This window comes from Sprattus sprattus (assembly GCF_963457725.1).
Source record: "Sprattus sprattus genome assembly, chromosome: 3".
Lineage (NCBI taxonomy): Eukaryota > Metazoa > Chordata > Actinopteri > Clupeiformes > Clupeidae > Sprattus > Sprattus sprattus.
Window position 1 is genome coordinate 24516118 of NC_137922.1, and position 17907 is coordinate 24534024.

Genomic DNA, 17907 nt, shown 5'->3' on the forward strand with positions numbered 1-17907 from the left:
TAAAATTAAGATATTATTATACATTATTGATTTAGGGATAAAATAGACAGACAACAGAACAACAGACAACATACTTAACATGCTTTTAACTCAACAGAGTCATATTTAAGTCAACAAAGAGTAGATTTTGAAGGATAAGCAAAAAAAACTTGGAACAGTTGTGACTTACCTTTCACATCCTGTGCTGGGGAATTGTTGGTGAATTCTGCCTGTTCAGGCCTGCCATTTATGGTAAAATAAACCACCTTTGATGCCATGCTGCGTCACACTCCTATCCAGTGTCACACCACACGAACCTGAGAGTCGCTGAGCAGACTTAATTCAAATGAGCCACAAAGTCACAACCCCCCTCCTTTTCTGCAGATCAACCCCGGGGACCTCCTAACAAACATGAGCTGGGTGTTTTCTTTTCGTTTTGTATGACAGCTTGCATATTTACAACATTTTGAGTCACTTAATGATGCAATTTGCAAGTTAGTTTTAGTCCTACCATGAATACTTGAATACAATTAATTTAAGATTCAGGAGTATACATGAGTACTGAAGTACATTGCATTTTTTCCCCTACTTTTTCAAACGACAAATAACTTTGGGTTACAAATGTATATCATGTAAAAGCTATAATGAGACTGTTCTTTATAATCACCTCAGGCTTTCAGCATCAATACAATTTGAAACTGACGCAAAGAATCTAGTTTTTAGACTCTTCTGATCAACCAGTAGAGGACGCTGTTGACCCATACTTTTTACAAGAAGAGGCTGATCAGAGGGAGCAGAATTGTGTCCAACAGTAAAGCAATGAAAACGCTGGTTCAACGTTCATGCCAGTAAATAATTTTTTTTTTTTTTAATTTGGTGCAAAATGAATGGCTATTATTTGCGTTGTTGCAAGAAGTCAAAGTTAAAGCAACAAATGGCTTTATTCCCAGAGAACTACAGGATTAAAAACATTTCCCATTCAAAAACATAACACTTGACAATGTAACAAAGCTTTTCTGTAATCACAGTAGTATGGCATTACATTGTTGAATTTCGTAAAAAAAAGAGGTTAATTTATCTAGAGATAAGAACGACCACGAGCACTTTCAGAATACATTGTAGCTCAACACTCCATCCACTAAACCCAACTCGACAGTAAGCGCCTGCGCGGCAGACCTTTGATGTTCCCAACACGCAACATTTGGGGCGGAGAAGAGTTGCGAGCCGTACGCAGAAGTGTTGGAAATTCAACAAGCCCGCTCGATATTAATTTCGGCTGATGCACATAGGCAGTTACAAGGCAAGTAGCCTTAATGCTGATTTGTCATGTATATGGATTTGGAAATCACCGGTTCAACTACAAATTATAACCCTAACTTGTCTTTATAGGTTAAGTTGTATTCGATAGCTTGTTTGAAGTTCTGTAGTCAACTAAATAGTTTCTTCTGCTCTGCTTTGTTTATTTTGAAATGTTTATTAAAGTTAGCCGCTAAACTAAGTTATTGTAACATTTAGATGTTTTGACTTTATCATTATGGATGACCAATCAGCTTGGCCAGTTAACATAACCAAACCGTTGGCGCATTCTCATATTAGCGGTCAAATTTAAGAGCCCTAGAAGCAATCCATTTGCGCTATCCGTTTATTGGCTAACTTAGCCGCTTAGCTACCATTGTCAGTCCACGATAGCATTCTTGTACGTTATTCTAGCTAACGTTACATGACTCGAAAATGTTTTTCAGATAATGCACGGTGCATTTATGAAGCTGAACTGTAATACCTAGACAGCATTGCTGAACCTCTTCATTAAAGACGCGGTAAAGTGACGGACTGACCAGTAATAGGCTAGCTAGCTATCTAGCGACGTTGGGTGATGCAGATTAACGTTACATTGTATTTATAAGTCAGCTAATCATGCAACGTTAGCCACAGCTACTCACAGTTCACTGGCTATGGCTACAGCGAAGCAATCTGGTTGCGTTTGTAAATAGTGGAAGCAGCATAGCAGGCCTACTTTTGCTAGGCTAATGGTACCTAGCTGTTTAGCTAGCCCCTGATTTATTGCAGGACCCCTTTGGTACCTTAGCTAACGCTAGCTATAAGTAATTATGGTACACTTCGCTGGTACTTACAGCTGAACAACGTTCTTAATAATGTATCTACTGGAAGCAGATGCATGTTCAGTTGTGTGTATGACTGTATTTAGTAGCATTGCATGACTGTCGTGGTTAATGGTTGTGATTGTGAAAGGTTTTATCACCAAAGGTGTAGCTAAACAGCCTGTGTTAGAGCGCCATACCAAGTTAACCAGTTAGCCAGTTACTTTGTCGAGTTGAGATCAAATGAACGAATGATCTCGTTACATTGTACATCATGTACGTTAGAGATTACATTCATGAATATGAAGTATATGGCCATCAGGGTCAACAATTCTTGCTAAGGTCGAAAGTCTTCTACAACAATACAACAATATATTGACGTGTACTGCAACTTGATCAGTGAAGACAGTTGTATCAGATTTAAAGTGTCTTGTTTGTCAAGGTTGTGGTCATAATAGCAAGGTTTAAATGAGGAGGTTTATGTACGTACAAGTGAAGTGTTCATGTCATGTTGTTGTTTCATGTGATGTCTAATCACTGCTTGTCTTGATGTTTAGGAATCCACCAATGCAGAGATGCACAACAACTGAAGAGGCCTCTCCTTCGCCCCTACCTGGTCCTGCAGATGTCTCCTCTGCCACTCAATCTGCAGGGCTTTGGCACTAATCTGAACATCAGGAAGCTTCAGTCAACATCCTCATCTGATGTGCAGGATCCCCATTTCCAGAACTGTGTCTCCGCTCTGTAGCCTCTTGCCTACCCAGCCAGGGTTGGGCAGACTGTTTGCCATACAACCTTTTTGGCCGCCTTTGGCCATACTCAGCGTTTAATTTTCTGTCTTTTTAGTTTTAGTTTTTTTTGCTCATTGCCTTGAACTGTTGGGCTGCTGACTTGGACCCACCATGGAGAATATGGAGCAATGTGTGTCCCAGGTGATGCAGAAGGACCTAGGTCGGCGATTACAGGTCGGCCAGGATATTATAGACTACATCTTGGACAGGCAGAGATCTCAAGACCTGGAACAGGATCAGACTTTGCTGGACAGAATGGTGGATAGTATTGCCTCAACCTGGGTCAATTCCAGCAATTTCAAGGTGAGAATGTGCTATCTACAAACTTTTAATATTTGTATTGCAGTCTTGATTTTGGGTAATTGTTTCCAAGAAAGACAGAGCCTCTGGGTATGTTGTTGTTCAGCAGTTGTCAGCCTGAGTCAGTGTGAGGAAACGCGTGAAGACATGCTGGGTTTAGCCGTATCCCCAGACTGTATTTCTGGTGTGTCATTGAAATGGAATGACTCCTCTGCCTGTCAGGTTTGTAAAGGTGATGCCATGTTTCTTCGGTCCTCCGCTGAGGTTATATGATGACAGCTCATGTAAATGACCCTAACCCTAACCCTGTCCCTGGCGCACTCCTGTGTGAAGTGTTAAGCGCCAGGGAGTCGAGTTTCCTGTCGTCCCACTACTAGTCACATTCTCACACATGGGCGGCACTGGACTGGAAAAAGGGGATGATAAACACGACTGCTTTCGTCACAGGAAAACCAGGAAGGTTTTAGTGGTGATTGCGGCACCCTCTGCCTTAAGTAGTGGTTCTGAAATTTGGGAGGCTGTTATAAAGTTGGCAAATTAAGAAGGCAGTCATTTTGGAAATTGGGAGCAGGCCTTCCCCTTGAAGGGCTAAAGCCTCTCCTTCAGAGGGTGTGTTGTTTACGTCTGTTTGTTGGCCCATTCCATCACTGGAAACAAATGAGCTGGGATTGTGAAGGGGAGAAAGACAGACAGACAGACAGACAGACAGATGGACACACAGACGGGCACACAGACGGGCACACAGACGGACACACAGACGGACACACAGACGGACACACAGACGGACACACAGACGGGCACACAGACGGGCACACAGACGGGCACACAGACGGGCACACAGACGGACACACAGACGGACACACAGACGGACACACAGACGGGCACACAGACGGGCACACAGACGGGCACACAGACGGGCACACAGACGGGCACACAGACGGACACACAGACGGACAGACATACACACACATAGACAGACACACAGACACACAGGCACACAGACACAGAGACAAACATTTGCGGTATCTTGGCCTGTGAAGAATCCCAGTTCTCAGTAGCACGCTAGCGACCTTAGCTGTGTGCTCTAGTGCAAGCCTGCAGGGTTTTTTTATGTAATGAGTTACCATGGAAAGTATTCCAAAGGAGATGGAGGGGGTGGAAAAAAGAGAAAGGGATGGCCTGGAAAATGCATTGGAAAGATGTGCCTCTCTCTGGCTCGCATCTCTCCTGTTCCGTCATGTTATCCTTGGCCTGGCGGAGTGTAAGACCCAACCAGTGTCTGTCTTGCTGTGCGTCAGCTTTTGATTGCTCCTGTCGAAAGGGAGCTGTTGCAAAAGGGTAATTAATTGTTTGCTTGCCAGGCTGGGGCTTTGCGCTCATACCAGATCCTCGAGGCGAGCTTTATAGGGCTGACGGCAGTAGTTTTACAGTTGTCTCTCATTTCCTACTGTGCTCTGTTTTTTTGAAAGAACGAACCGGGCTGGAATATCAGTTATCTGGCAGGAGGAGCAACCTAACAGCCTTTTTAAATGCAGATACCATTGTGTCTGTCTGGGGTAGGGTACTCTGCAGTCCTCTGTCAGTGTATTGATCCGGATGGGTTCAAAAGTGGGCTGATGAATAGTCAAGTCCAACACTAACATGTCAACACTTGATGTGTCTTCCCCATATCTGTGAGAGTGTGGGATGGTGAGCGCCTTAACTGTCGACCTAATTAGTCAAGTTAGGAGAATGAGACACACACACACACACACACACACGCACACTAGTGAAAGACATCCTGAGTGGTGTGTGCTGAATAAGGAGAGGGTTTGCAGCCCCCTTTCAGGATCTGACTGTGTGTGTGTGTGTGTGTGTGTGTGTGTGTGTGTGTTTCAAGCTGCACCACACCAAACACATAGACACACACACACACACACACGTAAACACACCACACTCACACACACACACACACACACACACACACACACACGTAAACACATAGACAAATAGACACATCGAGGTTTCAACCACTGATGTTGACGAAAGAATGATAACAACCCAAAATCAATTTGACTATTTACTGAACAGTAAGGGTTTGGCAATATGAATAGTAATGATTGAGTAAAACCTCAACATTAGCTGCTAACATATTGTAGGCTTTTACGAAACATCTGTTGCCTGTTTTTAAACGAAAATCTCGGCCTACATGGCATCAAATAAAGCCTATAGGCTACCAGGTAACATTTTGTTTTCTCGTTTATTGCATTAGAGTCCTCTGCTGCCGTCTTGACATCAGATGTGTTCAATGTGTCTCTGACGCTCTGGCAATGGGCACAAGCCACATCACTCTGCTCCTCCAGACGAGCTTGCAGCCGGACTTAATTCAGTTCTGCAGAAATAAGCCCCCTCGCCCTTCTGCAGGCACGCTTCACACGGGCAGCACAAGGGCAGGACACGGGCCATTTCAGCCAGTGTAGTCCAGTCAGTGTAGTCCAGTCAGTGTAGTCCAGTCAGTGTAGTCCAGTCAGTGTAGTCCAATCAGGGTAGTCCAATCAGGGTGCAGCCAGTGTTGTCCAATCAGTGTAGTCCAATCAGGGTGCAGCCAGTGTAGTCCAATCAGTGTAGTCCAATCAGGGTGCAGATCAGTGTAGTCCAATCAGTGAAGTCCAATCAGGGTCCAGTCAGTGTAGTCCAATCAGGGTAGTCCAATCAGGGTGCAGCCAGTGTAGTCCAATCAGGGTGCAGCTTGATGAACTCCTGAACAGGCACTTTGCATGCTGTTACAAAAGGTAACCCGCCATAACAGTGGAGCGCCGTCATCCCTGCTCCTACATGTGTGTGTGCGCTGGGCATCAATCAGGGGTGTGGCTGCTGATTCAGTCATCACTTCAGGGGAAGCCACACCCTTTTTGGGGGGAAAAGTGCTGTAGGCTGTTGATGGGCTGTTTCTCTGTCCTGACAAATGTCCTGTTTAGGGTTGGCCTACTTTTTATATCATTATTACTGGACAAGTTTTTTATTTTTTATTTCAATAAATGTCACCAGGCAAAAAAACGGTTCTAATCGGCTAATAGAATTCCTAAGACCCACTCCTTAAAACACACGCGCTTGCAGACACACGCACGCACACACAGATCCATCTTAAGCTGTGCTGACGGGGCCGTCATGTGAGCGTGACCTCTCAGCGACTGGGGATTGCAGCTGTGTGTGTGTGTGCTAGGAGATTATTGCCGCAGTGTTAACGTGGTGTTCCTTCGCTTTGCTGTCCTAGCTTAGCTATAAATGATGCCTTCCACAACACCGCTTCATTAGTAACCTGCTAGCTGCGTGTTGCCTTGGCAACCGCATGAAGCGCATTAGGTGTTTCTTGTGGTCATTGAGATTGAGAGAGAGCCCTTGTCTTAGACTTAGTTGCAATTGGGTTAGGTAGGAAGTTGGCACTTCTGTTGATGTAGTGGGCTTTGTGAAAACACCTGTACATATACCTGTTAATGCTTGTAAAACTACATACCTGTTAACACTTCTGAAACTACATTCCTGTTAATACCTCTGAAACTACATACCTGGTAATACCTCTGAAACTGCATACCTGTTAATACCTCTGAAACTGCATACCTTTTATGCTTGTAAAACTACATGCCAACGAACCGGCACCCCCCCTCCCCCCCAAAGAAAGCAACATGCAGTCGCCCCTCTGTATGATGTGTACATGAAGGCAAGATCTCGTTCCTGCACTGCACTGTACTCATGTTCAGCCTGTGATGGCCCACTGCATCATTTTCATGAGAGCTCATGAAATATTCAGGTAATTCACTGTAGCGCTAGTTTGTTAGCGTGAGTGAGTGACTGCCTGCCTCCTCTGCTCATGCATGGGCTTCGTCAAGTGATTGCCGTCGCTCTCCCCCTCACCCAGCTCTCTTGGCAGAGTGCAAGGAGACGAACGAGCGGCCAAGGCAACACATTTCACCTTGGAGGAGCAAATGGCGTACACAGACGCACGTCCGCCAACAGACCTTCGGCTGCGTTTGCAGCGAGGACGGTGAGACCTCCCGGGCGGGGAGGTTGTAAATTCATTCTGCGCCCGCCGTGGTCCCGTCTGTGACATTGAGGCGCCCTTGTTGGCGTGTGCCCTTGCCATGACTCCTCTGTTAGGAACCTACGCCACCCTGCCTCCCATCCAGGGCTCTTAAAACATTAATGCCACCAGCCGAGCCGAGCGGAGCCTCCTTCTGACAACACACACATCAAGTGAAGCAGGAGAGCAGGCTCTGCCCAATGCACACATGTCACTTCAGTCTGACCTGCTTCATGGCACACATGTCACTGCAGTCTGACTTGCTTCATGGCACACATGTCACTTCAGTCTGGCCTGCTTTATGGCACTGTATGTCACTTCAGTCTGGCCTGCTTTATGGCACTGTATGTCACTTCAGTCTGACCTGCTTTATAATAACTCACTGTTACAATAACTCACTGTGGGAGTGTTTCTGTAACGCTAGGACAGAAGCAGTGGTAAATAGGCACAGAGTGTGTGTGTGTGTGTGTGTGTGTGTGTGTGTGTGTGTGTGTGTGTGTGTGTGTGTGTGTGTGTGTGTGTGGTACTGTGCATGCGTTGTGTTGTTCAAGTGTGTGTGTGTACGTGCTGTGCGTGTGTTAGTGTGCTGTGTATGTGTGTTGTGTACTGTGTGTGTGTGTGTGTAGCTAATACCCCCTGACTTTTCCTGTTCCCATTATTGCTCACTTAGCCTGTATCCTCCAGCACATTCTCAACCTGTTTTTCTCGGCCAGTGGAAACCCATACCTGCACATCCTGCGTGGAGCTTTCTGCAGCAGCAGCAGGATTAGCAGTCTTTCAGTGCTGATCTTGGAAATACAATAGCAAATGACAGGAACTCTATCTTACTGTTTTGTTAAAAAACGATATTTGATATTGAGAGAAGGATGCTTCAACTTTGGAAGACCAGTGAAATGATGCTGGTGGCAGTGTTGGATGCTGTCCATAGCAACAAGCATCTTCAGGCAGCTCTCTGCAATGGGGGTCTTTGTGGACATTGAGGAGCTGTGTTTTGTGACCTCATTCAACACTAACATGTACTGATGTCCTGAGGTCAAGACACTCACAAGCAACTGGCCTGATCACGGCGGAGTTGGGCAAACGAGTCACACGAACACAACTATGGCATTTACTGTCTATCGTATTTCTGTGGTATTCCCTGTTCGTGGTATTTCTATGGTGTTCACTGTCTATGGTATTTTTATGATATTCTATGGTACTATTTCGACGGCCTAGGTATTACTATGGTGCTAAATCACCGGAGTCCTCCCGCTGGCCTGTGCCCAGGTGGGTCATCTGACGGGCACATAGACAGCTGGTCCTGCCCGTGGGAGATTCTGTCCTCGGAGATTAATCAGGCCAGACCATGAATAAATCATGCGTCCTTCACTGATGGCCCCAAGGGAGTAAAAGAGACTGGGCACGGTCCTGCTTGATTGGCTCTACATTAACCAAGGTCCTGTTTGATTGGCTCTACAATTACCAAGGTCCTGTTTGATTGGCTCTACAATAACCAAGGTCCTGTTTGATTGGCTCTACAATAACCAAGGTCCTGTTTGATTGGCTCTACAATAACCAAGGTCCTGTTTGATTGGCTCTACAATAACCAAGGCCTGTTTGATTGGCTCTACAATAACCAAGGTCCTGTTTGATTGGCTCTACAATAACAAGGTCCTGTTTGATTAGCTCTACAATGGCTCTACAATAACAGAAGCCATAGATGAGCTGGGAGACGGAATACAGCGCAGAAGGGCAGATTTGAATGAGAACCACGACAAAGACGGTAGTTAGAATCTACTGAAAACTAATCTGTTCCTGGAGCTCTCTGTGTTATATTGTCTGTGGTGTGCTTGGCTGGCTGTGTGACGGTTCAACACAGATCTGTAGGTCACTCTCAGCGGTGGGGGTGATGGGGCAACATCATGATGAGTCATGGTGAACGCTGGTGGGGCAACATCATGATGAGTCATGGTGAACGCTGATTCAGAGGTGGAAGTCGGGGCCGCCTGCAAGTGGGTGGTTTCTCTGTATAGCCCAAAAAAAATCGATAGTGCTATGCCATGAGCTCTCACTCACTCATCCAACATCAGGGCTGAGATCCCATATCCATAAGTAGTCCGTCTGAGGACACACTCCTAGCGGCCACTCTTCCGTCAACACAGCTGGTGTGTGTGTGTGTGTTTTGTCTGAGGAAACATGGGTGAGCCATGGGGGAACCTCTCTCTCTCAGTGCTCCAGATTCCAATTGTCTGGAATTCCTTAGACCCGGAAAAAGTCTATTCAGCTCTGGCCTCACTCCTCTTTGTTGTCGGGCCATTGCCTCTGGCAGTAGGAAACTGAAATGGAAACGCCACTTCCTGAATGCTATGCGTCCCAGGCGACCTGTGACCTCACCAGGCTTAGGGGTCAGTGGGCTGCTTCTTGACTGACAGCTGCAGGTACATGATGATGCTCCAGTGACCGTGCAGTGATGAGGAAATAAAAACACCAGTGCTCTTATCTGGAGCAGCTAATCAGACGCCAACTAGAAGCCTTAAGGGATGATGAATCCTGCCTAAAGATGATACCTCTGTGTGTGTGTGTGTGTGTGTGTGTGTGTGTAAAGGGAAGCAGTGCTACAGCCTGGCTAAATTAAGCTGGTAAACAGTGGGCCTATCTAGACTGGATGGCTGGCAGAGACTCTGTCCTGCTCACACAATTTGAGATGTTGCTCACGACCCACCTTCCTTGGAAATCATGCACTGAGAGGGAGAGGAGAGAGATGAGATGAGATGAGTACAGCATAAATCAGTGCAGGCCTGTCAACGAATATTCGAAGTTCGAATTCGAGTTTGAATAGTATCCAAAAACGCGAATTCGAAGGTGAAAATTAATATTCGAATGTGAAAAAACACTCCCGCGGTACAAGCGCCTATCTGCTTCGTGAATGAGCCTCTGTCTGTTTGCGTGAAGATGCGTGTGTTGGTGTAACTTATGTATTTGTGGACGGTTTCATGTCACAAGTTATTCAAATTTGTCCGCAACTTACATTTTGATAACTTACGAACTGACAAATGCTACCTTTGCTGTAGTTAGGAGCACAGTGTAGTAAACAGCTCACTCGTGATTTGGAACCTGTTGTGTACTTGACTCGCTGTTTAGCCAACGGCTAACTGTTAGGGTAAACGTACCATATACCTGTGTTGTAACTGTTAGGGTACCACCATATAAGCCCACTTGTGACTTCTGAGTCAAATAAAAAAAAAACTACATCACCATTTTTGCTGGTTCATGGTTCTTCCAATGAAGCTGCTTGTTACATAAACTATACTTTTTATTGTAAGCCAATCAGATGTGTCGATCTTGAGTTATCAAAGCACATGTGCGACATGTGCCTGCTGCTCCCAGGAGAAGACACAAAAACACTTCATGTATTTTGATGCTATGAAAAAAGAACATTTCTGACGTATTTCTGCTCCTTCTTTTGGTCAGCACTCATTTGTTATCAAAAATTAAGAGATTAGTGCTTTAAATAAAACATATGTTAGAATTTTACTAGAATTAGAATTATTTAAGTGAAAATATGCATATTGGCATACTAGCAAACCGCTCACATGCTGCATCAATACAGTTGCTGCATAGCATTGTTCATTGCAATGGCATAAAGCATGATAAGCATGTAAAGTTTACTTTTTTATATGCAGAATATATTATTATACTATTAAATTGATAATATATGTGTGTATTTATCTTTATTTATTTTTTATTAAACACTTTTACCAAGTGGGCTTAAAGGGAACACTAGCAAAAAAATCACACCATTTACAGCGGATGTAAATGAGTATAGCTAATTACTTAAATGCATGATTAATTAATTATTTTCATGTTATGTTAGTGCAGCATATATAGATTAATGGCATGTAGTTGTTTCTTTAATGTCATGTGTGTAGAATAAAATATTCTGACTTTTAACCAGATATTCACTGATGTTCCCTTTAAGCCCACCTGCTCCCATTAAGCCCACTTGGCTGTGTTTCAATGGAGATGTTCTCCCATTAAGCCCACTTGGCTGTGTTTCAATGGAGATTTTCTCCCTTTTGACTTTTTAACCATTTTCTTGGCTAACTTTGACTAGGGATGCACCGATCCGATATTTGTATCGGTATCGGTACCGATATTGAAGACATGTCTAGATCGGGTATCGGTGACAATGGGCCGATCCATATTTAAAAAAAAAAAAAAAAAAAAAAACCTTTTTTTTTTTTTTTTAATGTTTATTTTATGTATTTACATCGAGGCTTTGTTTAATTCATATCATGCTCCGGTATCATTGTTTTAAACGGACTGTTATTATATTGAAACACGCACATTCAAAGATTTAGGGTGGCGCGATGGCGGACAATCCAGAGAACAGCCATCAAAAGCCTTCCTGCACGTTAACGTGTATGAAAAACTATCTGTTGATAGTGACGTTGCCTAGCAACGCTGTGTGCTCAGTTAAGTTCGTGAATAGTGACAAGTTCAGTTCGTCGCCCATCAGTGGCAAAGTAGTTGTGCCTTATACATTTCCAATGCTTAAATCATCATTGTTCGACATGTATGTGAGGCATTGTGTGCGTACATAATGAATGTAAGGGGTTTCATGAAGTTACGACTGTGATAGGTAGAGTATTATGAGTGCAGGTTGCTATTAGTAGTGATTAGCATGCTAAGCGGAGATTTAGTTATGTTCTGATGTTGATTCGCTGTAATAAAGATTGGTTCATCCTGTTAAGATTTTGACTGGATGAGCTATGAATGAGATTCATGTTGCCTAGTGTAATGTCCACAATTATATATATCGAGTAATGTTAGTTGTGTAATTGTTATCGTGTAGCAATAACTCATGCTAAAGTAATTCAGTGCAGTCCCCATTCTCATTGCAGGCACACACATGTGTACGATCACATGCATCGTCATGTAATGGAAATTGATGAATGCACATTAAAGAGAGATAAAGAATACAGTTTTGGCAATTGTGGGTCTTTTAACAGAGTAGAACCAGCAAATGCATTAACAGGTCACCATGCTGAGCCTCTACAATGTAACGTAAAAGTTGACGCTAGCGGATATATGATTGCTAACTAATATGAACACTAGCCCTAGTTAGAAAGTACATTATTTGTGATTATTTTTATCCTATGTTATGAATTGATAGTGATGACTAGACATGATGTTAAGTAGCAAATGAGATCTCATGTCATGCACTCCTCTTTTCTCCCTCTCGCACGTGTGGTCACACACATACACACAGTTACCATACTTTCGCGCTGTTTTTTTTATATCGGTATCGGATCGGTATCGGCCGATACTAAACCTCAGATATCGGTATCGGCAGGGCCGTGTCTAACGAATGGGCTGACCGGGCTGCAGCCCCGGGCCTCGCCACCAGGGGGGCCTCAGGTCGCCCGATGTCGAGTGAGTCAACGGCACCGCACCGCGCATAACATTAGAAACATTCAGAGTGAAACAAATTATAATGCGCGAAAATGTCCGGTCAAAGAAAGCACGAGAGGGGGGCCAAAAGACTGGTCCGTGGACCGTGACCTTCTAATCGCAAAAGCCCTCAAGTGCAAAGTAAGACTGAAGAAGATTAATTCACATTTCTAAACTTTGCTTTGGTTCGCACCACATCATTAAGACAGGGATAAACGCTTGTAATAACGCGCTTTCAAATACGATGATGCAGGTAACAAGCCAGGCTTCCTGGTTCCATCTAAATAGGCCTAATAAAACGTAAATTCTTTCAGCAATTGAAGATGTATGAGTTCTTATCCTCACGCATATCGCTGCAGATATTATGTGCAAGCCAGTTAGACATAGCTAAGTGAAATGTTTTAGCTTAGCTATAGAATCTTCCATTTTCGCAGTCATGGTCAAATATTAGTGTAGAGGTTTTCACTGAGGTTTTTTGTCAGATCAGCAGGACTAAATAGGTTCTACACTCAGTCCAGTTTGTGAGGTATTGCGCAATCTGAGATGAAGCACAGCTCGTCGTTGCCTCATCGTCTTGCTGTCTCCTGTCTGTTTGAACAGGACATGCGCAAATTCAGCGATTTTGATTATAAAACTGCTCGAAATGATTGGAATCATGCAGAAAATACATTTATATCACAGACCAGTAGAAAATATTTCCTTTGATCGTTATTTGTTTTTTTTACTTTAATGATGACAGGTGAAGCTCTGCCTCCCCTGACCGCACGTCGGTGCTCTCGCATAGAAACGTGGGCGCGGAGCCAAGCTGTTGCTTCACTAATAGGCATATGCTTAATCAATTCGTTATTTCATTCCCTGGCTATTTAGCCTTGTTTTTGCTTTTGAATGAATGGAAATATGTATACATTTGCATTATTGGTTTATTATTGTCTACAGTGTAGTCTACTACATACATACATTTTATCCTTGGCTTAATCATATTTATAGAGTGGTTCTGTGGACTTTAAAACACTGATGTGACAGTGCACCTGGCGTGGGTTTGTGTGCCGGGGCGATATAGGGGCCTCATCCTGGTAATTAGCCCCAGTCCTCAAAATGTCTTAATCCGGCCCTGGGTATCGGTATCGAGGTGAAAAAAGCGGATCGGTGCATCCCTAACTTTGACCTCACCTAATTACTGAAATTGACTCATTTATTAACCTTAGAATATTACTATTGAACCAGGAAACTGTCTTTCTTTCAGTCATTAGGTCTTCAGATATCTAGATAAAAACAACTGCACTTTCAACCAGCTGTCTGGACCAGAAATTTTGGCCAGTTGTAAATGCCAACAGTACAATGTAGGATAGAGATAGAGACAAAATGGCAACACATATTGAAAGATGAAGTATTGAAGATACATTTCCATTCTAATTTTGATTTTGTTCATGAATAGTTTTTTGGCTACATTCCCAAGAAGACATGTTGTAAGTTGAGCTTTTTCTGTGTTGAAAAGGCTGATCACACATAATCACGCCTATTTCAAATGTCATTTGCAGGCCAAAGGAAAGGAGTAGAGACAAAATGAAAATAGCTATTGAGAGCTAAGAGACTACACATTTCAATAGAACAAGTTTGTGGTTTGGATTGTTAGTACTTTTTAATATATATTTGTATTTATCAACAAATCATGAAGTGGCCTTATTTGGAACATCCATGGGCTTAAAGGGTACATAAAGACTTTTGACATATTTTGACAAATTAAACAATATAAACATTGAAAATTGGTATAAATTAATTATTGACAGTTCAAATGAGACATTATACTATCATTTTAACTAAAATGTTCAAACTTAAATTTAGGCGGTATATATTAGTAATGTCTGAAAAGCAGATTTGGTGGGCTTAATAGGTACGTTTACCCTACAGCACGAAATATTATTCAGACGTAAGCTATTTCCTAACGTTAGCTTTATTGAAATGGTAATAGAGTTGCGTACTGACATACTGGTAACGTTACAAGATATCAAACATGGATTGTAATTCTGCTACCTGCTGTCGAGTGTAATTTGAGCAGTTACTCATATATATCCCACTAATTTGAACCATGGTTTTGTCGCATTATTGATGTATTGACGGCAACTGCGTAAAATAGGCAACCAGATATTCGAATAGTTCGAATTCGTGATTTTTTTCCAAACGAACATTCGAATGTCATTTTTGAGCAATTTTGACAGTCCTCACTGCTCTGCCCGTTATCCACCAGGTTCTCACCACCCTCTTGACTGTGTGTGTGTGTGTGTGTGTGTGTGTGTGTCTGTGAGTGTGTGTGTGTGTGCTACATTGAGGCCAGGCCTTAGCACCGCAGGCGGAGGCTTGCACACACAGTAAGGGGAAAGCCTTTTCCATCATGACTGCAGGGAAGCTTGACTGGGGGAGGGGTGGGACCCACTGGGAGGGACCCATTGAATTTCTAATCACCAGGCTCTGGTTCTAAAGCGTCGTATTGGATACCCACTGCAGACCATGGCAGAACCACAGGCCAGCCAGAACATCTGGTTCTTGTGTGAGGGGAAAGTGCCCCAACAGAACATCTGGTTCTTGTGTGAGGGGATGGTTCCCCAACAGAACATTCAGTTCTTGTGTGAGGGGATAGTGCCCCAACAGAACATTCAGTTCTTGTGTGAGGGGATGGTTCCCCAACAGAAGGATTAAAGAATCAACTCATCATCCTTTCCTTCCTCTTCCTGCTCTTTGGGAAAAGTGCAGGCCGTGTTTTTCGGCTGAGTTGGGGCACAGTCTGCCAGGCTAGACATCTCCATCTTTACTTCCTGGACTGAGTGGCACTTTCACAGGGCATCTGTAATCAGTTTTTGCAGATGGGGAGACTGCTGTTATATTTAGTTCCTGAGTCTTTTTCAAAGATGTTGGTTTTACCAACGAGTTGCTCTCTTCTCTCTCTCTCCCTGCTTTCCCCTCTTCTCTTTCTTTCTCTCTTCTCTCTCTCCCTCCTTTCCCCTCTTCTCTTTCTTTCTCTCTTCCCTCTCTCCCTGCTTTCCCCTCTTCTCTTTCTTTTACTCTTCCCTCTCTCCCTGCTTTCCCCTCTTCTCTTTCTTTCACTCTTCTCTCTCTCTCCCTGCTTTCCCCTCTTCTCTTTCTTTATCTCTTCTCTCTCTCCCTGCTTTCCCCTCTTCTCTTTCTTTCTCTCTTCTCTATATCCCTGCTTTCCCCTCTTCTCTTTCTTTCTCTCTTCTCTTTCTCTCTTCTCTCTCTCTCCCTCCCTCCACCCCTCTCTTCTGTAAACTCCTCCTGGTTCACATTTGTCTGCTTGTGGAAATAAGAGGTTGAGCGCTAATGAAGCCGAATGAGATCTGTCAGCCAAGTTTGAAGAAACAGACAGACACACACACACACACACACACACACACACACACACACACACACACACACACACGTATGTATATGCACGCACAGAGAGACAGAAGCACGCCCACGGACTGTGAAAGACAGATCAAAGAGCTTTAAAGGTCCTAGCTGAGGAAAGGCACACACACTTGCCTGCAGCTGTGTTTAAACACACTCATCCGTACAACTAGAATGGCAGATGGATGTGGGACGGAAGTCTCCGGTAGCTGAACGTAGCGTTACGTCACGTACGTCACGTTACTGACCAGTAGATGGCGCTTTGTTTCATTTTTTTTTCCATTTTTTATTGTTTCACAAGCGAGAGGGGGTTCCAAAAATTGCACCATAGCCTAAGCTTACGCTCAGGTGATGCTTGATGTGTTGGTTAATGGTGTTAGCAGGATATTCTCACTAGACGTTCATTGAATAGCCCAAGACACCCCAAGACAAGGAAGGTTGAAGCTGGTAGGGGGGGCAGGAGACCTGTTCGTTTTCAGTACCCTACTACCTAATGGTGGGTGATTTTTAGGATGTCCTGTTTAAGCATGACAATTGTTAGATCATTTGGTTTTAATTATGTTTCACCACTTTTTGACGTTACGTCACAGGTTCACAACCCAGTGTGTGTGTGTGTGTCTGTGTCTGTGCGCGGTACTGTTGCTCTGGCTAAAAGTGTCTGTTCAGTGAACTAATGGAGTTGCCTGGATCAGGTCCAGATCTGCCCCTGAGTCATCATGCGTCCACAGATAGCATTCATCCACTACCTGTGAAGAGCTTAAAAATGTCCCCTTATTGTTTCGTCATCATTCATGTGACCACAGATAGCAGTCATCCACTACCTGTGAAGAGCTTTAAAATGTCCTCTTATTGTTTCGTCATCATTCATGCAACCACAGAAAGCAGTCATCCACTACCTGTAAAGGACTTTAAAATGTGGCCCATAGGCTCAGGCTCCTCCTCCAAATCTTGTCACTAATCTGTGAAGTTTTGGCTCGGTAAGAGTTTCTACTTTGTTTACACTCCATGAACCCTCAGGTTGTCCTGTCACCAGGCCAAATTCACTGATTCGTAAAAGCACTTCCTGTAAACTGTGTTCCATAGTCTCAAATAGTTCCTCTCACTCATTTTTTCTTTTTTCCGTTACCACGTGAAGTATTTAATGTTTATTGAAGTCTAAAGTACTTTGCTAGGAAAAGGTTGCTGCTTTTTACTCCGTCATGAGACTTACTGTTGGGGCTCCTCTTCTCTTCTCCTCTGCTGAGCCTCTGAGCTTCAGGTTGTGCCGCGGCCTTGGCTGCCCGTCTGATTTGTAGAGCGCGTGGATGGGTGAAGGTTAGCGCTCCTCTCCCATCCCCGCGGCTTCGGTGTCAGCTGTCTGTGGCGGCGGTCCCTGCAGAGCCCCAAACAGCCGAGCCTCCGTCAGCCAATGGGCACGCTGCAGCTGCGGTTGGCCTGGAAACCCCGGAGCTCTTCCTGCGAGAGCGATCGGCCCACTGCAGTAATGAGGACAGGAGTCCCACAGCTGCCTGGGACAGCGCTTATTTTACACACACACACACACACACACACACACACACACGTCCCACAGCTGCCCAGGACAACGTTTATTTTACACGCACGCACTCAAACACACATACACATGCCCGTGTTCCACAGCTGCTTGGGACAGTGGTTATTCCACACACACACACACACACACACACACACACACACACACACACACACACACACACACACAGGAGACCCACCGCTGGCCAGAATAGCACTTATTTTATCTGCTGCCCAGCCAGAGTTCTCTATAGCTGGCAGCATTGGGCCAGATCCATGCCACGACCCAGTTAGCTCTCTCTCTCTTTCTCTCTGT

General features: G+C 44.2%; 1 protein-coding gene across 1 annotated transcript in view; it reads left to right on the top strand.

Annotated features, from left to right (window-relative positions):
• Nucleotides 1–1179: 1179 nt before the first annotated feature.
• LOC308361796 (CLIP-associating protein 1-B-like) overlaps nucleotides 1180–17907 on the top strand; it is a 75924-nt gene continuing 59196 nt past the window's right edge. Inside the window, exons 1-2 of the mRNA XM_080834237.1 lie at nucleotides 1180–1279; nucleotides 2636–3172. Coding sequence (XP_080690363.1) covers nucleotides 2981–3172 — 192 coding nt within the window. The 5' untranslated portion in view covers nucleotides 1180–1279; nucleotides 2636–2980. The remainder of the gene's footprint in view (nucleotides 1280–2635; nucleotides 3173–17907) is intronic.